Raw genomic sequence first — 24,642 nt, 5'->3', positions numbered from 1 at the left:
TAAAATCCTTTTCTTTCGAAGGACATCACGGGACACAGAGGTCCCGCCCCTCTTCTAATACACTATATTGCTTGGCTACAAAACTGAGGTATCCCTGCAAGGGGGAGGGATTATATAGGGGGTTGAACTTCCTGATAGGGTGTAGACACTTTGAATGGATCCGGTTCGCCTGGCTTGCCCCAGTATAGGATCTTAGGATATTCCCTTTGGAGCTCAGCACAGGACATCTTTACACGTCCATCACCTAAGACACTGGCGTAAAAACTGAGGTATCCCTGCAAGGGGGAGGGATTATATAGGGGGTTGAACTTCCTGATAGGGTGTGCCAGTGTCCAATCACCAGTGATACCTATATAACCCATCAGTAATTACTGTGGCTCTGTGTCCCGTGATGTCCTTCGAAAGAAAAGGATTTTACAGGTAAGCTGTTTTAAAAAATCCTATTTTTTCAGACAGTTTGGCGAATATGTGACACATTTTGATGTACACCAATTGAACAAAATGGTGGGCTATGTTAAATTGGATTTGCAACAGAAACTGGAAAATTGCGAATTGCTGCAGGTATGTCCCTATTTCTGCTTGTGCCCTCTAAAACTAATGTCTGTGCACATTACAAGCTAAGGAGGCGAAGCACTGGGAACTCCAACTCATCAATAATTGTTTTGATATTTGGAAGGTTACACTGAAATTAGCCTCTACCATTAATCATGGAAGTCCTTCTGAAGTCAGATGAGTGTATATGCAGTCATTTGAGGGCCAGACTAAGCTCTCCAAACAATTGAAATGGATTAATTTGTTTTTGCCATGCTACTATCCTAACATATCAATGGTCCTGAAGAAGCCGTATATCTGCGAAACGCATAGACCAAAGTTCAGACCGAGATGTGCTTGAACAGAATTTGTATTTTCAGTTATTTTATTATACCACATATGGACTTTTTATTGGTTGTAATAAAGTAGTATAAATATAATAAATTATATATATATATATATATATATGTGTATATATATATATATATATGTATATATATATATATACAGATATTGGATGCAGTTCTCCACCTGGTCTGACCTAGGCACAGATCTGCATACAGGACTGACTGCCTCTGATATGTACCTGTAGGCACCACACTTGCCAGAGGGAGTGCAGGGAACTAGTTTCAGGCCTATTATTTTTATACAGAAGATGCCAGTTTGTTCTCAAATAATTGATTATATAAAGATTATATCACTGCCTTTAGAATTGGTACCCCATGTGATTTATTCTTTTTTTCAATCAAATAGTTTTTATTGAGTTTTTCATTATACAACAAGAAAACAGATAAAACATATTCATCCCAGATCCCCACTGATCAGCAATACAATAGCAGCACCACACAAAAAAATAAATAAAAAATTTGCACTCACCAAGCTATAAATTATATATATCGTTAGAAAGAGCCCTCCCACACATTATTACTCCTTTTATAGTGCTTATATTTTTATTTTGTTTCCCTCCAAAGTTCTATTTCATTATTAACTTTACATATTATCATTCATTCGCTCGACTAACTGCTCTGAAGAATTAGAAGCTAGCCACCATAGCCATATTTTCACAACATTTTTAGAACGCCTCCTATGTTTATATGTCCATTCCTCCCATCTTACGTTAAGATTAATTGCTTTAATCTATTGATCTATTGTTGGCAGATAATTCGATATCTATTTTTGTATTATAAGTTTATGAGACATATACATAGTTCTCAGCCACATCACATTCATTTCAACTGGGAGGGGCTCTTCTGGTATAATCCCTAGCAATGCTGTTTTTGGGTCAGGCTGTATTTGTATAAAACACAAGGTATTTAAAGTATCAAATACACACTCCCAGTAGCGATGCAGTTTAGGGCAGTGCCACAACATATGTATAAGTGTACCAGTAGTGCATCTTGGACAATTTGATATAGCTGCTTTACCCCAGGAGTGCAATTTTAAAGGAGTATAGTGGGCTCTATGTATAATAAATAACTGAGTCAGGCACTGTGAGGAGGATAAGGATACCCCAAATAAATTTTTCAAAGCTTGCCTCTACTCATCGCTGAGTGTCTCTGTAGCTCTAAACCACCGTCTAAAACTGCCCTTTTGTAAATTAGTTCTAACTATCGTTTTGTATAGAGGAATATGGTATATATTTCCTATAGTCCCTGTTTAGCGCGAGTTACAGTAACTGTCATGCAGTTATTCTCTGCCCATTTATATAGATTGATGGACATCTATCACTAATTGCTGGTAAATAGAGATTTTAGTAAACAAACCTTTCTGGCATATGCAAGGATTTTCAGACCTGCCATAGAAAATGAGGTTTATCATTGTATACATGTGTTGCAGATTGAATACCTCCAGAAAGCTAATGGAGACCTTGAAAAACGTGTACAAGAGTTGTTGGAAACCCGACAGAATGTGACCAGTGAGGTGTTGAATCTAAGCAGCAAAAACGAGGAACTCTGTAAAGAGCTGTCGGAGATTGACCATATGGCACACCAACTAGAGAGAGACAAAGAAATGGCACTAGAGACTGCAGATGCTGAGATTGAGGAAGCAAAGGTTGGTGCCACTAATCTATAGCTGATGTAGGAGAATTGGAATATCACTTTGGGAGTTTTGCTAGTCATACTTGATTGCTTAAAATTAAAAATTCTTCCACAAACGTGCATTTGCCCACTAATGTGAGGTTGGAAGGACAATGCTTTGCTCACTGACTATTTTAGGGCTTAGAGGAGTTAACAATTACATTGGCTAAATATTCTCTAATGCGTTTAGGGTCCTTAATGCATGTAAATTATATGCCTGGACATATCTCCCAAAGCAATCCTCTGGGATCAGTTAGTGACACTTTTTTTCTACATGGTATAATAATTGTCTTTTAATGTATATGCCTGGAAGTGAAAACTTTTATTCATTCAAATCTGCAGCTCCTTTTGTGGAAAGGTTTGTATTTATCCATGTTTATATGTATTTATGTATATGTATATGTATATATATATATATATATATATATATATATATATATATATATATATATATATATATATATATATATACATATACATATACTGTAATGCTTTAAGATTCTCTATGTAGTTTTCTGCATAGAACAAGTGTCAAATGTGTGGGAGTATGTTGCCTTGGTAGAGTCTAATTGTGTGTGATAAGGAGATCCATTAGCAGACAGGGAGGGTGCAGAACAGTCTGAAAACTGCTCATCTTTAGGATAATATGTATACTTTCAGATTACTTTATACATTTAAAGCATGACTAAATTTTGCTAGCTTTGTCGAGACAAAAAAATGGCCCCATCTTAGCTACTATCTGGTTCTGCAGTTGCCATGGTGCTGCACATGCGATTAGCTATGACACCAGTAGGAGAAAAAGATATGCGCCAGGTGGTAAAGCCGTGATTACACCAACATTACACGAGTAATAGAGGATGCTTGCTTTGCATTCATAGTTAGTGGTAACATAAAGGTATGTATGGCAGCACTCCAATGCACATACCTCCTTTTTATTGTAGTGAAGAAAGATCCATACAGGTACAGATACGCTGACGCATTTCACAACCCTACTGGTGCTTTAGTCATAGCTGGACCTCTGTTGCTGTATGGATCTTTCTTTATTACAATAAAGGTGTTTGCATTGGAGTGCGGCCATCCATACCTTTATTTTTCCATTAGCTATGACACCAGTGGTTTGGTTAAAATCTGATATAAGCATACTGACAACTGTGCAATTTATCACCAGAGGCATATGTTGAATGTAGCAAACACTGTGAATGTGCTAGTAGGCAGAGTTTAAATAAAAACACTGCGGAAAAATGGCATATGTGATTAAGGATTTATTAAACATTTGTAACTTGAATTTTCTTTTGGGGAACCGTAAAATCAGTGGGTTTAGTTCAACTTTAAGATTAGTTTCCTATGTGATCAGCTTTGTATATGCCAAACAAATCCAAGGGAATAACTTTAGCAGGAGAGGAATAGATAATAAGAAGCACAGGTTTCTTGCATGAACATTTACTTATATATAGTATTGCCTACAGGGGTAACCCACAAAACATGTCAACTAACTTAGTGTTATAAAAGTTTATTAACCAAAAGACAAAGTAATGTCTTTCATAATCCTGAGGATTAAGACCAGCCTTAATTTTCCCACCCAAGGAAAGAGCTCATGTTTACTTAAATATGAGTGGGGTTTGTGTTTGGAAAGAGTTGAAGGTCACTGATCGTAAGTTATGTGAATATATGTACCGATATATGATCAGGAGGCCAGAGCCCTTCATGGACTGTGGGATCTTGAAGTATATAAATAGTGGTATCTGAGCAAGAACTTTATTTTAATATAACTAAATGCATTGTTATTATTTTAGAATGAAATAAAGAGACTACAGATGGAAATCTATAAACTTGAAAGCACTTTGGAACAGTACAGATCTGTAAGTAAATCCATCTTAAATTATATTAACATGGATTACATGTTAAATACTGCTGGGATAGTACAAGTCTTTGTAAAGAAATTATTCTCTAATCAGTCTTTACATTTCTTTTATAGTGGTCCAAAACCTTTATTTTGAAGGTCAAATCTTTCTAAACTAGTCTTTGTTTGTTGTTTTGTTTTTTGCAAGCAATCACATGCTGGCTTAAGAGCTCTATTGTACCTGAGAGAGTGAGTGCAGTGGTGATGTCAAAATTCCCAGTTCTGCCTAACTGTGGTGGTCGTTTTAAAACCAGATGAGACTGCTCTCCCATTGATTTCTTGCTCAAATAGGAAGTGAAAGGAGGAGCAACTGTCCTCGCAGGCAATGAAGTGATCTTATTTGTTCACATACAAGATACAGTATGTAGGATGCAAGTGTAGCAAGATCTGCTATCCAACACATGCAGCTCACTGGTAACAACCTATGACACGTGTAAGATATTCACTTCAGCACACCTGGCTCCCCACCCACCAATTTTATCTGCATTTCCTCTCCAAAAGAGGGGAGGGAAAGAAAGGCACCAAGCAGGCTTAGAGTAGCACAATTTATTAAAAAATATAAGTCAATATGAACAACAATCGCACTCACAGACAGGTAGGGGTGAGGATGACAGTTTGTGGTGGATGGTATAATCCAAGTGTGAACCGGGAGCTGGGGTCTCTCTCCGGGGTCGGAAGAGAGAAAGCCGTATAGACGGAGCCCGATGAGTCTGAAATCCGTGCAGGGGGAGCTGGTGTCGGCCAGCCCTGTGTTGCTGTGATGGTCCGTCCACCCAGGGAATATGTCTCCAGCCAGAGTATGGAAAGAGGGTGTCAGCCGGTCTGCTGTGAGAGCCAATGGAAAGGCATTTCGGAAGCAAGCCATGCCTCCATGCCTCCAGCATGATGGAGGCGTGGCTTGCTTCTGAAACGCTTTATCCCATCCACTGCGAACTGTCATCCTCACCTCAACCTGTTTGTGAGTGCTATTGTTGTTCATATTGACTTTTCATTTTTAATAAATTGTGCTACACTATGCCTGCTTTTGTGCCTTTCTTTCCTTCCCCTCTTCTATTCCAGAATGTGGATTCCCAGCCCACAGTAAAAAGCAGCCAGATAGTGTCAGCCAGTCTAACAATAATTGACGTTTATTCCTATACCTCTGGGAATAAGACTTTTTTCTTTCTCGAACATCACGGGACACAGAGCCACAGTAATTACTGATGGGTTATATAGGTATCACTGGTGATTGGACACTGGCACACCCTATCAGGAAGTTCAACCCCCTATATAATCCCTCCCCCTTGCAGGGATACCTCAGTTTTTTTTACGCCAGTGTCTTAGGTGATGGACGTGTAAAGATGTCCTGTGCTGAGCTCCAAAGGGAATATCCTAAGATCCTATACTGGGACAAGCCAGGTGAACCGGATCCATTCAAAGTGTCTTTTCATGGCCGAATTGAATGGTACCCGGGCCTCGTGTCCGAAGAAACGAGGTTTTACCCGTAACGCTTCTCTTTTTAGAGAGCTGGACCCCGCAGATCAGAAAATGGCTTTAAACTTCCTAATTTCTGGCGAGGTGCTTTACGGTCCAAGAACTGTTGGATCCCCCTACTGATGGGGGCCCCAGTCTCTGACGGTTTTTTCAAACGGAGCCCACCGTGAGAGGTGAAGATTGGGTCTGTGTAAACAGCACCCTGCGGCTGGATAAGGTAAGAGGAGATTCCACAGAATTTTTGAGTTCTAGTGGCTTTTCTCCTTTAAGGTAAATGCATGCTATGCCTATTGTGACCACCGGGGGCTGCAAGAGCACAAACCTACACATGCTGACATGTCTGTCTCAGGTGTTGTAATCGCTGTTTATGTCCCAGCGTCTCAAGCAGGCTGCAAACAGGTAAGGTGGAAAGGGGGATTTCTCATGTTTGAATGTTCCCCCCCCCAGGCTAGAGAGGGGCCGCAGGGGTCTAGAAAGTGGTTATACCACCCGGACTCTGCGGCCTAATGGCCACCATCTCTGAATCTAGCCGTTCAGGCAGATCTTGTACCAGTCTCTCCCCCCCCCCCCCCGCTCCCAGCCTTCCTCCAGAGACATGACAGGAGAGTCGGCAGCGCGGGAAGCGCCTGTTTTTTTCAAAACTCGAAGGGGGGGCGGTAGAGGGGGAGGGGCGGGACGTCAGCACTGAGTGCTTAGACTCCCCACTCAGGCCAGCTGCAGGCTATTAGAGGCACTCTGTACAGGTGCACACAGCCTTCTGAGAGACACAGAGCTGACGGTCGCATGTAAGGTGGGACACAGGCATTCTCCTAGGCAGCATTTACTGAAGTAACACCAGACTGAGCATTGGGTAGCAAGGCTTTTAGCCAGACTACATCGCTCAGCGGGCAGTGTTCATTTGTATACCTCACACCTTGTTGCTTTGCACTATGGGTAGAAGAGGTTCAAGCACCCCAGGAACCAGAGACACTAGGGGATCTCGTTCAGGTTCTGAGGGCCCCCTGTCGGCAGCATCCTCCCCCCCCTAAAAGATGGGCCAGGGACGGCTAGCCAGGGAGAGCCATCGGGGTCAGGGGCTACACCTGCTTCTGGCACTTCAGCCCCTGTATATATTACACAAGAGGTTTTTTCCTCAACCATTAATGGTCTAGAGGAAAGATTAATGGCCGTGATTACGTCTTCACTCAGTGGAAGAAAACGCACTAGGCTTTCCTCTGTTCCCCAAGACCCTCAGACAGAGGAGCTCTGGGATAAAGGAGATGAATCCCTTTCAGAGGATCGGGATGGGATGGATGATTCCTCTTCGGAGGATTCAGGTGGAGAGGGACCCTCTGCGACTTCCCAAGAGGAGAAAGTCTTAGTGCAGATCCTCACTGGATTGGTCCGCTCCACATTTAAGTTGCCCATACCTGAAACTGCTAAAGAATCCTCTTCTGCTTTGGGGTCACTGAAACCTTTCCAAGCAGCACATGCTTTTCCTGCTCATACTTTACTTGAAAAGCTTATTTATTCTGAGTGGGATCACCCAGACAAACGTTTTTTTCCGCCGAGAAAGTTTTCAACACTTTATCCGATGGAAGAAAAGTTTATGAAAATGTGGGGAATACCGGTTATTGATGCCGCCATTTCCTCCGTAAATAATAGCCTGACTTGTCCTGTAGACAATGCTCAGATGCTCAGGGATCCTGTAGATAAAAGGATGGAATCCCTATTGAAGGATGGTTTCTCCTTAGCAGGATCAGTGGCCCAACCTGCAGTAGCAGCGATTGGAGTCTGTCAATACTTAAGAGACCATGTTAAGCAGGTCATCAAAGTATTACCTGAACAGCAGGCCCAGGGGTTTGCTAACCTTCCAGCGGCCTTATGCTTTGTGGTTGACGCCATTAGAGATTCTATCGTGCAAACCTCCCGTCTTTCACTGGGGTTGGTGCATATATGTAGAATCCTATGGTTGAAAAATTGGTCAGCCGAAGCACCATGTAAGAAGCTACTGGCTGGGTTTCCATTTCGTGGTGCAAGGTTGTTTGGAGAGGACTTGGATAACTATATCAAGAGAATCTCTTGTGGGAAAAGCACTCTCTTACCTGTCAAGAAGAAGAGTAAGCGTCCCTCTTTCAAACTGACTCTTTCCCCAGCGGCGGGGGCTTCAGCCTCCAGGCAGTCTCGACGGCCGCCTCCATCGGGGTTCAGAGACAAGAGTCAACCCCAGGGACAAAAGAGGTCCTGGGGAAAGAAGCCTACTAGGCAAAACACTAAGACCTCTGCATGAGGGGGCGCCCCCGCTCACTCGAGTGGGGGAAGACTGCGACAGTTCTCAGAGCTCTGGCAGGAGGACTTCCAGGACAGATGGGTAATCTCCACGGTAACCTTAGGGTACAAGCTGGAGTTTCAGGAATTCCCCTCTCCTCGGTTCCTCAGATCAGGTGTTCCAGAGACCCAGAGAAGTACCAGTCGCTCCTTCTAGCGTTAGGGCGACTTTTGTCGCAGGAGGTCATTATGATAGTTCCCGCAAAGGACCAGGGATTGGGCTTCTATTCCAACCCTTTTACGGTCCAAAAGCCAAATGGGGATGTCAGGCCCATTCTGGACTTAAAGCGTTTGTAAAGGTGTTTTTTTTTTAAAATAACAAACATGTTATACTTACCTTCACTGTGCAGCTCGTTCTGCACAGAGTGGCCCCGAACCTCGTCTTCTGGGGTCCCTCGGCGGCTGTTTCAGCTCCTCCCCGCAAGCATTCACCACCTTAATGCGAGCTCCCTCGCACGGTGGTGAGTGCTTGCGGGCGCGCTCCCGTGATACAGCCGGCGGCTATAGCCGCTCGCTGTATCACTCGGCCCCGCCCCCCGGCGCGCCGCGTCATCGGATGTGATTGACAGCAGCGCGAGCCAATGGCTGCGCTGCTTTCAATCCATCCACTGCAGCCAATCAGCGGCCAGGGTGAGCGGAGGAACAGATGTCGGGAACGCGAAGCTGACTTTCGAGGCGTCAGGTAAGTAAAACGGGGGGCCTGGGGGCGGCGGTTCTGTCAGAAGTTTTTTCACCTTAATGCATAGAATGCATTAAGGTGAAAAAATTTTTACCTTTACAACCCCTTTAAGGGATCTGAACCGATTCCTAAGGATTCAATCCTTCCGCATGGAATCAATTTGAACAGTAGTTCCCACCCTGCAGGGAGGAGAATTTCTGGCATCAATAGACATCAGAGATGCATATCTGCATGTGCCCATTTTTCCTGCTCATCAGAACTTTCTGCGCTTCGAGGTAGGAGGGCGCCATTTCCAGTTTGTGGCTCTGCCTTTCGGGATAGCCACTGCATCTCGAGTGTTCACAAAAATCTTGGCTCCTCCTCTGGCCAGATTAAGGGCTCAGGGTATAGCTGTCATAGCATACCTAGACGACCTGCTCTTGATAGACCGGTCGGTAGCCTCTTTGAATGGAAACTTGAGGACCACAGTCAGGTATCTAGAACACCTGGGTTGGATCCTCAACTTAGAAAAGTCTTTCCTAAAACCAGTAAGAAGACTGGAGTATTTAGGTCTGATTATAGATACAAGCCAGGAGAAAATATTTCTACCCCAGGCAAAGATCACTGCTTTGAGAGCGCTGATTCTGACAGTAAGGACCAAGAAGGGTCCCTCAGTCCGCCTTTGTGTGAGGCTACTAGGGAAGATGGTGTCTTCATTCGAAGCAGTTCCCTATGCTCAGTTTCACTCAAGAATGCTGCAACACAGTATTCTGTTGACCTGGAGCAAGAAGGTTCAGGCATTAGACTTTCCGATGCGCCTGTCGCATGCGGTGCGTCAGAGCCTCAATTGGTGACTCATATGAGTCACCAATTGAGGCTCTGACGCACCGCATGCGACAGGCGCATCGGAAAGTCTAATGCCTGAACCTTCTTGCTCCAGGTCAACAGAATACTGTGTTGCAGCATTCTTGAGTGAAACTGAGCATAGGGAACTGCTTCGAATGAAGACACCATCTTCCCTAGTAGCCTCACACAAAGGCGGACTGAGGGACCCTTCTTGGTCCTTACTGTCAGAATCAGCTCTCTCAAAGCAGTGATCTTTGCCTGGGGTAGAAATATTTTCTCCTGGCTTGTATCTATAATCAGACCTGCAGAAGGGGAAATCCTTTCTACCGGTTACCTGGACGGTGGTAACAACAGATGCCAGTCTGTCAGGTTGGGGAGCAGTTCTGGAACAGGCTGTGGTCCAAGGGATATGGTCCAAGACAGAGAGGACCTTACCCATCAACATTCTGGAGATCCGGGCGATACATTTAGCTCTAAAAGCCTGGACTATCAGGCTACAGGGTTGTCCTTTCAGGATCCAGTCCGACAATGCCACAGCAGTGGCTTATATCAATCATCAGGGAGGCACCCAGAGCCGAGCTGCTCAAAAGGAGGTGAACCAGATCTTAGTCTGGGCAGAGATGCATGTGCCATGCATATCGGCAGTTTTCATCCCGGGAATAGAGAATTGGCAGGCGGACTATCTAAGCCGCCAGCAGTTACTTCCAGGGGAATGGTCTCTGCATCCCGACGTCTTTTGGGCCATATGCCAAAGATGTGGGGTTCCAGATGTAGATCACTTTGCATCCCGATTCTACACAAAGATAGACAGATTTGTGGCAAGGACAAAAGATCCTCTTGCATGCGGGACGGATGCGTTGGTGATTCCGTGGCATCGGTTCTCACTGATTTATGCATTCCCACCTATTCTGCTACTACCACGACTCCTTCGCAGGATCAGGTAGGAAAGGAAGTCGGTACTTCTGGTGGCCCCCGCTTGGCCCAGAAGGACTTGGTATGCAGAAATAGTAAGGATGACGGTGGGTTCCCCGTGGACCCTACCGGTACGCCCAGACCTGTTATCTCAAGGTCCAGTGTTCCATCCTGCCTTACAAACGCTAAATTTGACGGTTTGGCTATTGAGACCCACGTTCTGAAGAGTCGTGGGCTCTCAGGTCCTGTCATATCTACCTTGATTAATGCAAGGAAGCCAGCTTCCAGGATGATTTATCATAGAGTCTGGAAAGCTTATATAACCTGGGGTGAATCCAGAGGTTGGCATCCCAGGAAATATGTCATAGGTAGAATTCTTGATTTTCTACAATTAGGATTAGAGATGAAGCTGGCCTTGAGTACCATCAAGGGCCAGGTCTCTGCTTTATCAGTATTATTTCAGCGGCCACTTGCTTCGCATTCTTTGGTCCGAAATTTTATGCAGGGGGTGATGCTTCTTAATCCTCCGGTTAAAGCGCCCCTAAACCCCTGGGACTTGAAATTGGTCCTGGCTGTTACAGAAACAGCCTTTTGAACCAATAAGTCAGATTCCTTTGGTCTTGTTGACAAGGAAATTAATTTTTCTGGTGGCCATCTCTTCTGCTAGAAGAGTATCAGAATTAGCAGCTCTTTCCTGTAAGGAGCCTTATTTGATTATACACAAAGATAGAGTGGTACTACGCCCTCATCCTAGTTTTTTACCGAAGGTGGTTTCTGATTTTCATTTAAACCAAGACATTGTTCTGCCTTCCTTTTTTCCAGATCCCTGTTCTCCGGAAGAGAGATCTCTACATTCGTTGGATGTAGTAAGAGCAGTTAAGGCCTATCTAGGGACAACTGCTCAGATCCGCAAGACGGATGTTTTGTTTGTGCTGCCAGAGGGTCCCAATAGAGGACAGGCAGCGTCAAAAGCTACCATTGCTAAATGGATTCGACAGTTGATCATTCAAGCTTACGGTTTGAAACAGAAGATTCCTCCGTTTCAGATCAGGGCACATTCCACAAGGGCTATTGGTGCTTCTTGGGCAGTGCATCACCGGGCCTCTATGGCTCAAATCTGCAAGGCCGCAACCTGGTCTTCAGTTCATACATTCACCAGATTCTATCAGGTGGATGTGAGAAGGCATGAGGATATCGCCTTTGGGCGTAGTGTGCTGCAGGCAGCGGTACAGGGTCCTCAGGTCTGATTGCACCCTACTTGGTCGTGGTTCCCCCCCCTCAGGTAGCATTGCTCTGGGACATCCCTTCAGTAATTACTGTGGCTCTGTGTCCCGTGATGTTCGAGAAAGAAAATAGGATTTTTTAAAACAGCTTACCTGTAAAATCCTTTTCTTTCGAAGGACATCACGGGACACAGAGGTCCCGCCCCTCTTCTAATACACTATATTGCTTGGCTACAAAACTGAGGTATCCCTGCAAGGGGGAGGGATTATATAGGGGGTTGAACTTCCTGATAGGGTGTGCCAGTGTCCAATCACCAGTGATACCTATATAACCCATCAGTAATTACTGTGGCTCTGTGTCCCGTGATGTCCTTCGAAAGAAAAGGATTTTACAGGTAAGCTGTTTTAAAAAAATCCTATTTTTTGCCTATTAATGAATGCTTGCTCAATAACATCCTATGACCACGGGATTGGCACAGAGTTAGCGCTGTAGTGTATTCTATTTCATGATTCCTCTCCAAAATCCTGTACAACAATTGCACTCCAGTACAAACAATTTATACCCCGGTATCCTACTGTGACGGGAGTCACTTTGAGTGGGGGGTTGTGGAATCCAGCTTACCTTGGAGAGCTCTGGAAACTCTGTGTCCAGCTCCCCTGGCCCCTCCTATGTGTAAATCACCCTGTGTCCATTGGGGGCACAGGGTGACTGAGAACCCCAGTCTGATCTCTGCTAGTCGGACTCGCTGTACAGCCACACTAAAATGTTGTATATATTGTGTGTTGTCTCATGCTGTGGGACTCTTTGCTGGGATCGTTTGGGATGTTACTGTGTCCCATTGTTCTGTTGTATCTGTCTGCCTTAGGAGAAATGTATTATGGGATGGATGTTTGTATTGGTGTTCCTGGCATGTAAACCGGGGGGCAGGGCAGAGAAGGGAGGGAGGGAGGGAGGAATCCCTCCAACAGCCATCCTTGCTGATAAGGTGCTCTATTGTTCAAATGTTTCAATTCCTCTGTTTTCCTTTATTGCTGATTGGACAGTTTACGCCGCCCTGGGGGTGGGGTGGGGGGTGGAATTGTCCCCGAGTTGTATATTGGTTGTTACATGTGTTTTGAATAAAGAGTCTGTTGTTTAGGAGAAGTGTATTATGGGATGGATGTTTGTATTGGTGTTCCTGGCATGTAAACCAGGGGGCAGGGCAGAGAAGGGAGGGAGGGAGGAATCCCTCCAACAGTCCTCCTTGCTGATAAGGTGCTCTATTGTTCAAATGTTTCAGTTCCTCTGTGTTCCTTTATTGCTGATTGGACAGTTTACGCCGCCCTGGGGGGGGGGGGGGGGGGGTGGAATTGTCCCCGAGTTGTATATCGGTTGTTACATGTGTTTTGAATAAAGAGTCTGTTGTTTTCATCCTACGTTGCGTTACGGCTAATGACTGGGTGCTCTGAGGGATCTTGGGTTGTGTGTTACCAGACAGAGAAAGCATTTACAGCAGGCAGACTCATCTTGAGTACGGAGGTCTGTCACACCTACTATGTGAGGTACACCCCGACACATACAACTCCCTCCCCAGTACCCTACTACTAATGAGATCTGCACTACACACAGTTGACTTGATCCCCAGTGTCCTACTACTAGTGAGATCTGCTTTCCAGCACACACATCTCACTCCCAAGCATCCATGCCACCTCATCCCAGCAGACACCTCAGTCTCCTGTATCCACACATCAATGTGATCTGCATTGCAACACATACACCTCTCTGCCCAATATCTGTGCTATCACACCACGAGCAAGTACAATAGATAGGTTTCTCACCTTACCTTAAACAAATGCTATTCTACTTTACGGAGGAGAAAATGGTGGCACTTCATAACAGGAGAATCTCATGAATTTTTTTTATATTTATTACTTGAGGCTAGCAGGGTGCAGGCTTAAAGCTGCAACATCAAGTTTTCTATAGCCCAACCACCATGCTGCAAATAGCTTATTTTCCAAATCAACTTTATAGTAGGAGATCAGATTACAAATCGCTAAATAAGGCCACGTTCATGCCTGCGAAAAGACCCGTCACTGACACCAGCAGGGATTCTTGATGATTGGCTGAGGAAGGCAGCCCTATTGAAAGCAATGGGAGGCTGCACACTCCTGCAGCTAATCATGACCGTGGCATGTAATCGCTCATCCAGAGATCACCTGTAATCGGGGATCCCTTTACTAGCAAATATAGATCCCTGTTGACTCTTTATTTAGACTGAGAGGGTCAACAAGTAAAAAGGCATTCCTGGTCTTTTTTTTTAAATAAGAAAGCCCTGCATGCTTTGCAAACAATATCACTGAAGCTCTCTGAAGTGATTGTGAAGAAAAATCCATTAACTTGTGAACACGTGAAAAATAATATAGATATTTTTTTCCTTTAAACATATGAGTTACTATGCAAATCAATTTTTAATGAAGTTTGTTTTCTGATAGGACCTGAACACTTGTGAATTTGAGAAAAAAAAACTTACTGATGAGCTAGAAATTAGAAAAGAAGAAAATCGCAAGTTCGAATCCCTCTTAAACCACTTGGAAAATGAAAAGCAGCGGCTTTCTAACAAGCTTGAAAAACAGATGGTGACAGGTGGGCCCAATAAAACAGGATTTCTATATTCATTACATTTTCTAGTTCTGTAAAAAACGAGAACTTCTGTCTTGCCATTTCCAGAACGAGAGCTTGTGCTAGAAGTGGAGAGGATGAGAACTCAGTATGGTATTTTGCGTACTGATCGCTCACCTTCTAGGATGGACTCTTTTGTGAAAACTTTAGAGGAAGAGCGGAATCATTATAAAGCAGAGTTGGAGAAACTAGAGAGAACACTTAATCTAAGAGCCAGCTCCAGAAACCTTTCCAGACTGGAGTCAAGCAAAAGGCAAAGCTCCCCAGATAAGGTATTTGATAATGTCCCACCTGTAATGTGCAAACTGATACAAAAAATGTCTTGTTTTATTTTATGCATTCTGCTGTGGTTATTTAGTCAACAAGTGGTCAGTTTCATTACATTTAGTAGATAATTGTGAACTAATTGTTAGGTTTAAACTACATCTGTCTGTGCACAATTATGTGGCTAAAGGCCCGTACACACGATCTGACTTTTTAACAACAAACATGCAAATTAGCTGTTTTGGAGCAACATCCGACCGTGTGTACGCTCCATCAGACAAACTTTTTCTGTTTCCATCGGACTTTTGTTGGCTGTGCGAACGGACCCACTTTCCGGCAACAAAAGTCCGATGGAGCAAAGTCCGATCGTGTGTACACAAAGCCATCGGACTTTTGTACAAACTACAGTACACGGCCGCGAGAATGTTTCCAGCGTGATCGGATCGCGCTGGTTCTCGGCAGCAGGGTACTGTACATCTCGTGCTAGCTGCAATAGGAAAAACACATTTTCCTACTGCGGCGGGTGCGAGAGGGAATTCCCCTCTGGAGAATACCAAGCCCTTGGGTCTGGTATGGATTTCAAGGGTAACCCCTTACGCCAAAAAAACGCTGAAAAAACCCTTATCCGAGCACGCAGCCTGGCCGGTCAGGAAAGGGGGTGGGGACGAGCAAGCGCCCCCCCCCCCTCCTGAGCCGTACCAGGCCACATGCCCTCAACATGGGGGGGTGGGTGCTTTGGGGGAGGGAGGCGCCCTGCGGGCCCCCCCACCCCAAAGCACCTTGTCCCCATGTTGATGAGGACAATGGCCTCTTCCCGACAACCCTGGCAGTTGGTTGTCGGGGTCTGCGGGTGAGGGGCTTATCGGAATCCGGGAGCCCCCTTTAATAAGGGGGCCCCCAGATCCTGGCCCCCCACCCTATGTGAATGAGTATGGGGTACATCGTACCCCTACCCATTCACCTAGGGAAAAAAGTGTCAATAAAAAACACAGTACACAGGTTTTTAAAATAATTTATTAGGCAGCTCCGGGGTCTTCTTCTGACTTCGGGGGTCCTTTCCGACTTCGGGGATCTCTCCGGCGTCTTCTCCCGGTGTCCGCATCTTCTGCCGGCTCCACCGCTATCTTCTGCCAGCGGTGGCCCGGACGATGTACCCCATACTCATTCACATAGGGTGGGGGGCCCCCTTATTAAAGGGGGCTCCCAGATTCCGATAAGCCCCCCGCCCGCAGACCCCAACAACTAACAGCCAGGGTTGTCGGGAAGAGGCCCTTGTCCTCATCAACATGGGGACAAGGTGCTTTGGGGTGGGGGGGCCCGCAGGGCGCCCCCTCCCCCAAAGCATCCACCCCCCCATGTTGAGGGCATGTGGCCTGGTACGGCTCAGGGGGGGCGCCCGCTCGTCCCCCACCCCCTTTCCTGACCAGCCAGACTGCGTGCTCGGATAAGGGTCTGGTATGGATTTTGGGGGGACCCCCACGCCGTTTTTTTGGCGTAGGGGGTTACCCTTAAAATCCATACCAGATGTAAGGGCCTGGTATGCCCCTGGAGGGGAACCCATGCCGATTTTTTATTTAAAATTTGGCGTGGCGTTCCCCCTCAAGATTCATACCAAACACAGTGCCTGGTATTGGCGGGGATCCAACTCGGATCCCTGCACCAGTGTGAACCTGGCTCGCAAAGTGTCAATCTCGCCAATAAAAGTGGCGAGATTGACACAATATCAGACAACAATAAAGAAGTTGACCAAAGGGTGGTGGTAAAGAGCTGAAAAACCACATGATTTGGTGAAAGTTGGCTGGAAAAGTCCTGTCGTTTGTATGCAAGACAAACTTTTGGGCAACGCCCTTTGTACAAAAATCCAAGGAAAAGTTTGTACAAAGTCCTATCGTGTGTATGGGGCTTAAGGCTGACTTCAGGCTGATGTCCTATTTTGGTGTATAAACACACCCTTCCACACACACCTCCTCTTTTTTGCATAGGGTGTGGTGGGTCTCTCTAGTTCACGGAAAAGAATAGGGACATCTGATAGTTTCGATTTCAGTTCAGTACACAGGAAGGCTAGGTTTATATATATATATATATATATATATATATATATATATATATATATATATATATATATATATATATATATATATATATATATATATATATATATATATATTTGTGCTCATAAGTTTACATACCCTGGCAGAATTTATGATTTCTTGGCTATTTTTCAGAGAATATAATTGATAACACAAAAACATTTCTTTCACTCATGGTTAGTGTTTGGCTGAAGCCATTTATTATCGATCAACTGTGTTTACTCTTTTTAAATCATAATGAAAACAGGAACTACCCAAATGACCATGATCAAAAGTTTACATACCCTGGTGATTTTGGCCTGATAACATGCACACAAGTTGACACAAAAGTGTTTGAATGGCTATTAAAGGTAACCATCCTCACCTGTGATCTGTTTGATTGTAATTTGTGTGTGTATAAAAGGTCAATGAGTTTCTGGACTCCCGACAGACCCTTGCATCTTTCATCCAGTGCTGCACTGACGTTTCTGGATTCTGAGTCATAGGGAAAGCAAAAGAATTGTCAAAGGATCTGCGGGAAAAGGTAGTTAAACTGTATAGAACAGGAAAGGGATATAAAAAGATATCCAAGGAATTGAGAATGCCAATCAGCAGTGTTCAAACTCTAATCAAGAAATGGAAAATCAGGGATTCTGTTGAAACCAAACCACGGTCAGGTAAACCAACTAAAATTTCAGCCACAACTGCCAGGAAAATTGTTCGGGATGCAAAGAAAAACCCACAAATAACTTCAGGTGAAATACAGGACTCCCTGAAAACATGTAGTATGGCTGTTTCAAGATGCACAATAAGGAGGCACTTGAAGAAAGATGGGCTGCATGGTCGAGTTGCCAGAAGAAAGCCATTACTACACAAATGCCACAAAGTATCCCGCTTACAATACGCTAAACAGCACAGAGAGAAGCCTGAAACCTACTGGCACAAAGTCATTTGTAGTGATGAGACCAAAATTGAGCTTTTTGGCCACAACCATAAATGCTTCATTTGGAGAGGAGTCAACAAAGCCTATGATGAAAGGTACACCATTCCTACTGTGAAACACTAATGTGGATTGCTGATTTTTTGGGGATGTGTGAGCTACAAAGGCACAGGAAATTTGGTCAAAATTGATGGCAAGATGAATGCAGTATGTTATCAAAAAATACTGGAGGAACATTTGCATTCATCAACCAGGAAGCGGCGCATGGGACGTACTTGGACATTCCAACATGACAATGATCCAAAACACAAGGCCAAGTCGACCTGTCATTGGCTACAGCGGAATTAAAGTGAAGGTTCTGGAGAGGCCATCTCAGTCTCTTGACCTCAATATCATTGAGCCACTCTGGGGAGATCTCAAACGTGTGGTTCATGCAAGACAGCCCAAGAATTTAAAGGAACTAGAGGCTTTTTGCCAAGAGGAATGGGCAGCTTTACCATCTGAGAAGATAAAGAGCCTCATCCACAAATACCACAAAAGACTTCAAGCTGTCATTGATGTTAAAGGGGGCAATGTAAACTTTTGATCAGGGTCATTTGGGAAGTTTGTTATGATTTAAAAAGAGTAAACACAGTTTATTGATGATAATTGGTTTCAGCTAAACACTAACCATGAGTGAAAGAAGAGTTTTTGTGTTATCATTCATATTCTCTGAAAAATGGCCAAGAAATCATAAATTCTGCCAGGGTATGTAAACTTATGAGCACAACTGTATATGTATGTATGTGCGGGAATGCTTGTAAATCAGACACTTTCCACCACCAGCAGGCAAAACACGGTGCTATTTAGCAGACGCATGGGGAGTGCCATTATATCTTAATAGCACCCCCTATGCATCTCAAAACATAGCTTGATTTTAGTGTGTGGAAAATCACGTTGCAAATTGCGCCATGTGATTTCCCTGCGGGTGTGATTTGAAAAAATTGTAGGGTCCTTTTTCCTGCATTTGCTGCAGGTGCCCTCACAAAAGCAGCACACAAACTGCACATATGTGAACCTAGCCAAAGATGCAAGAAATCTGGTTTCTGGAAAGATCTTTTTTAAAAATGTTATTTAAGAATATAATACTGGCCTACTTTAGTCCAGCATAGTAGTTATTTGTGTGTGCATGTATGAGAAAAGCAAATCATTTTTACATTCTCTTCTCTCCAGAGCACAGGATATAATTCTGATCTTTGGCGAGTCACCAGGGAAAGAGATGAACTGCAGGAGATGTTGGATAGGTTTGAAAAGCACATGGTCGAGATTCAGTCCAATGTAAAAGTGCTAACGATGGAAAGGGAAAAGTTCCGTGGGCTTTTTGAGCAGGTAAACCTCATAAAAGGCTGACTTTTGAGAATTTTATGGTAATTTTGTTTTGCATACCTTTTTATTAGTCAGTACCCACTTCCAATATGAAGGTAGTGCTTTATTTATCTGGGATAAATACAGCATAATATTCTCCATGCTCAGTGTGCAGGGTATTATATTGTATTTAATTCTGGAAGTGGGTGCCGGCTGTATCTGTTTGTATGGTAGACTGGCTGACGGGAGCCTTCCGTGCATCGCATTTTACACAGACGGCTAGCTACATCAGGTGAGCTGCAGCTTGCTAAATTTTTGGGATTTCTTTTTATTAGTTGCAGCACATAAAACGAGGCAGGCTTTTAAATCTGCAGCAGAATTGCACATATTTATGCTCCAATCCTACCAGTAATGGAACAATAGTGCTTGCATGTTAGTGCAACTCCAGTTTTTACTGGCTCTTAATAATGCGTATTTGTTTGCTCTTCATTTGTACATTTATCAGCGTCTGGAAATAACCACTTTCTCCCTATGTGGTTGATTATTTGTGTGCAGGTCTTGTATGTATTTCAGATCTAGCTATTCATTTACAGGCCCAGAATGAACTGGTTACCGTAAAGCGAGATCTGTCTCCTCTACGTAAAAGCAGCTCTTCGGTTAAAGAATTACTCCAACTAGAGGAAGAAAGAGATCTAGTCAAGTCTGATTTGCGCAGAGTTCAAGAGGAATCTGAAAGTCTCAGGGACAGATTAAAGGTAAATATATTACGGTTTTATTTCAAATCCTACAAAGATGGTGATAATATGGAGGCGCTTATTAATTTGAAAGTCCAGTCAGTTTAATGTTATAAAAATGTTTGGTATGTGACAAGTGTCTGCATTACTGTGGACTAAGGGCTCATTCACAATGTGTGTGATGTCCTGCGGTCTTCGGAACTGGATAAATGCAGGTCACAGCACTGTTTTCATTCAAACAGCAATGCAGGTGTGATGTACACTAGATGGCACCGTACAGCAGTGCACTATGCTGCTGTGCAGTGACATGAATGAAGAGTCACTACATGACACTTTAGCAATGTTGAAAAATAAACAAGCAGTATGATGCACTGAAACACTCGCTGCTTAAACTGGCATGCACAGTAAAACGCTGCGGGTGGTTTGTAAATGTACCTCACCCCAGCTTCCATACTGCAGTGGGTGATGTTGCTATCCTTTCAGGCAAAGGCCAGGCATTTTCTGAGCATCCAAAATCTTGCTAGACGACAGTCCAGCACAGTTCATTAGTGTCGTCTTATGAGATTTTGGGTACTGCCAGAATGGATGACTTTTCCCTCACCTAGATGCTGAAACAGAAAGCTGGAGTAAGGGAAGTATATTAATGCTTCCCCCTCCAGGCATAGTCCTAAAAAAAAAAGGCGGACCTTGCATTTTTAAAACAAGGTTGGCTGTATGTAAAAATCTAGTTAATACTAGACAGCACAAACAGATTTTATTACTGGTATAGATATTCAGACATTGTAATCTATTGGTTTTGTTTACTTTTTTTTACTTGTTAAGATGTCTTACCAGATGTTTGAGCTTGTTGCATAGGTTTGATCTAAAGTGGTTCTGAAGCCAAACCATTTTTTAACTTAATGAATTCCCAGCATTAAGATAAATGTTTTATTCCCCTGTATGAAGGGGAAGAGGGGAGAAGAGACCCAGTGCTGTGCATGGCTGCATCTCTTTTCCCCCCTTCACACAGGGACTCTAGCTGCAGACATTGGCTCCTGCTGCTGTCGGTGAAATGCAGTGAGGGGGGCTGGGGCTAAACCTCGCTGTGTGTGTGTCTATGGAGCGTGGCTTCTTAGACGCACACAGCTCGGGAGCAAGCACACATCGTGTGCCCCCATTGCAAGCGGCTTGCTATGGGGACACAGAGAAGAGGGGCAGACAGGATCAAGGCAATAAAATTGCACAGATAAGGTGAGTGTAACCTGTTTATTATTTTTAAAAGATTACCTTTTATTAACAACTTTAAGTAATTTTTGCTTATTAGTGCAGCTGAACAATGTACATTCTGGAAATGTGTGCATTTTTTTAAGGTTAGTATTCATTTAACTTGATAAACAAGGTGTAGCTGTGTTCATTGTGAATATCCATTCATTCAGATTTTTGCCTAAAAATGATTGAAGGAAATACAGCTTTCTCTTGTTCACGAAGCTAAGTGAAAATTAATTTTGCAAAGTAATTATTGTCTCTTCCTTCAATAAATCATTATCGTTATTTTATCATTCTTATCCTCCCCTTTCTGAAACCAAGACTAGAGGTTAGCCTTATGTTGATTCCAGTCATCTGGCCAGTGGGTGTCTAAAATTGAAGATCTCCAATGCTTGGCATTATTTTCCTAATAAGAAAGGTTCCTATCTTTTGTAAAAGTGAGCAAGTTCTTGGAAGACAAGAGCATCACAAATACTATGTTAAACATCTGCAAATCTATTTTAAAAAGTGTATATATTAGGCTGCTTTCACACTGGGGCGGGCAGGAGTTGACGATAAAACCCTTCTAGTTATAGCGGTGCTTTACCGTCATTTTAGCGGTGCTATTCGACCGCTAGCGGGGTGCTTTTTACCCCCACTAGTGGCTGAATAAAGGGTTAAATGTGACCGTGTAGCGCCGATGCCGAGGCACTTTGCAGGCGCTTCGGCAGCGGTGCCCATTCATTTCAATGAGAAGGGGCGGTGGAGGAGTGGTGTATACACCGCTCCTTCACTGCCCCAAAGATGCTGCTTGCAGGACATTTTTTAACGTCATGCCAGCACATCACCCCAGTGTAAAAGCACTCAGGCTTTCACACTGGGGATGCAGGGGAGGTGTTTTTCAGGCGCTTTACAGGTGCTATTTTTAGCTCAAAAGTGCCTAAAAAAAAATTCCCCAGTGTAAAAGGGGTCTTATAGATTTGACAGAATTCAGTATCAGTTTACAAGTATGTAGAATCCATCTGTCTCATCTCTAAATTACCCATATATTTTTTTTCAAAAGGGGTTTTAGACTGCCTCTTTCATTAACTTGGATCGTTAACTTTTTTCCCAGGTGCAACATGAAGAATTGGCAACAGAAAGATTCAGATTTACCCAGAAGATTGATAACTTGGAAAGCTCGCTAAACATGGTAAGTAGTGACTGTATTGTTTTTCTTGTATTGGTTAAAGTGTACCTGCACAATACAAAAATGATGCACGAATACCAATTGTAAACCCTGAGTTTTCTCAAATACTCGCCATTACCGATACTTATTATTAGTGTCATGTGACAGCTTTTTTAGGGCACGTTCACACTATACATGCATGGAAACTGATGGGAAAACTGCACAGATTTCACTTGCGGGGACATCAGTTTCACATCAGTGTTTATGTGCGTTTTCAGGGAGTTATTACAACCAGTTCACATATGTACGGGCCGGCCCCAGTGTGATTTGAAAAAAAGGTCCTGTGCGATTTCTAATCTTATACACTACAATTCACATTCAAATCGCACCTGAACTGCTGAACAAAATTGCACTGGACCAGGCTTTGAATTCGTACTGCAAGCCAGCCCGCACATATGTGAACTGAGTCTGACGGTATCAGTTTTAGTATCGGCGCATTTAAAGTACTGGTGCAAATTAGCATTGTCACCGATATCAGTGCAACAATACCTAAAAATAATAAAAAGCTTTAGTAACACTCACATTTTTGACATCAGACATACACTGGCTTCACTGTTTTTTTAGAGGTAAGACTACACCTGTATATTAAATGCAAGTTTCATTTTAACATAAAAAATGGAAAATACTGTATTTGTCCACTAGATGGCACAAGTATTACAGGAATTTACTACCATGTTTGATGCCATTTAGTGGCCAAGAGCCGTGTGTTTTGTTTTTTTTTTCTCATTTTATTTCAATGAAAAACAAAACCAGCACAGGGAATCATTTTCTGTTCTTTGCCTAATTTACACAAAACCAATGCATACGCATTTTCACTTTGCAGTATGTATACTTTCTAAATGCATACTGATTGTCTCCTCTTTCAGCAGGGGTTAGCAGGATGTATGTAGTCTAGACTACATACATCCTGCTAACCCCTGCTGAAAGAGACGACAATCTGCTCTGAAACGCATCAGGTAAAGGATATTGTATTTATATATGTTGTATATCTTATTCTTCCAGTTGCCTAGACCATGTTCAGTACTAGTGGTGTTTTTATCTTTCAATAAATTGTTTCTTATATACATTTGCATTTTCTTCAGTGCCTTTAGTCCCACCCATAGGGGTTTCCCTTTTTTCTGTCTTATTCGGGATGTGGCACATTGGGGACTTTGTATCATCACAACCTCTCTCGTCCACCTACAGTGTTGTTTATTTGACTTGTGTTTTGATGAAGAACTGTCGTACGTGTATTTGTAAATTGGCGTTATAGCTGAACTCTGGGCAAATTGTTAACTAGATTAAATGCATGTAACGGAGCTGTTTTACCTGCCAAAGCATTTGTAATTCCAGTTCTGAGACTTGCACAGCCCTGTCTGGCAGGGTATGATAGCTATTTTTTCTCTGCTGCATTTAGGTAAAACTTGCTGTTTTTTAGTCCTTTCCCCAGCCTACGAATGAAAGGAAAGCCGCAGTAGCCGAGAATCTCATCTGTTTTTGCCATCTTTGTTCTTTGCTCATATCAGGAGATTCCTTGTCAACACATTTGCATGTGGCACACCTGACTGACTCTCAGTCTGCATGCTGCTATGTAGGAAAATGCAAGAAGCTGATACCAAGTCACATTCAGATACTTACACTGCTTGTATTCTTTTTTTTGATTATTTTGGTTTTCAGCTTTCTGAGAGCTGGCCCCTCCCTGGCAGTCAAAGTACCCAAACAGCAGCTGCATCTGATTTGGATGCAGAAGCTGTTCAGCTGAAAATGTTTCTCGACTAAAGCCATTTAAACCATTGAATTTTGTGGAACAGGAGATGGCTGGCAGGGCCACACACAGAGTGAAATTTTTGCAGTGTGTGGCCAGCTTAGTTGCTGATGGTCTGTATGCTCGCTCTTTAATACTTTGTCTCTGGTCCAAAACAAGTATTCAGACAAGTACTTTACTGATGTACATATTTGCATCAGGTCAGTGATTTTAGAAGTGTTAAAGACTATGATTTAGAACAAATTAGATACCTAGCAGTCTCGGGAGGAAGCCCACAATGATAGCCCCGTACTTTCTCTTAAGCAAAGTTTCATTTAAATGTAATTTTATTGAGAAATTAGAAAACCTTTGTACTGAATATCCACACAGTAAAACAAGTGGTATAAGAAATGGCATCATCAGAATTAAACAAGCAAAACGGTAGACATAGCTCAGGAAAAAAGAGGTAAAGGATAGCACAACACTAAAAATCCCATTTTAACTATACAGTGGAACCTCGGATTGCAAG

At 43.4% G+C, this 24,642-nt stretch overlaps 1 protein-coding gene across 2 annotated transcripts in view; it reads left to right on the top strand.

The window, feature by feature from the left end:
- The window catches only part of CEP135 (centrosomal protein 135), a 99,963-nt gene that overhangs the window by 48,877 nt on the left and 26,444 nt on the right, over positions 1-24,642 (top strand). For both annotated transcript variants that reach the window (XM_073608410.1, XM_073608412.1), the window contains exons 8-14: positions 2,368-2,583; positions 4,403-4,468; positions 14,401-14,551; positions 14,636-14,859; positions 19,073-19,228; positions 19,798-19,959; positions 22,277-22,354. In XM_073608410.1, the coding sequence (XP_073464511.1) occupies positions 2,368-2,583; positions 4,403-4,468; positions 14,401-14,551; positions 14,636-14,859; positions 19,073-19,228; positions 19,798-19,959; positions 22,277-22,354 (1,053 nt within the window). The remainder of the gene's footprint in view (positions 1-2,367; positions 2,584-4,402; positions 4,469-14,400; positions 14,552-14,635; positions 14,860-19,072; positions 19,229-19,797; positions 19,960-22,276; positions 22,355-24,642) is intronic.

This window comes from Aquarana catesbeiana, linkage group LG01, assembly GCF_042186555.1.
Source record: "Aquarana catesbeiana isolate 2022-GZ linkage group LG01, ASM4218655v1, whole genome shotgun sequence".
Classification (NCBI taxonomy): domain Eukaryota; kingdom Metazoa; phylum Chordata; class Amphibia; order Anura; family Ranidae; genus Aquarana; species Aquarana catesbeiana.
Note: the sequence above shows the minus strand (reverse complement) of the source record. Positions and strands in the feature narration are given on the sequence as shown.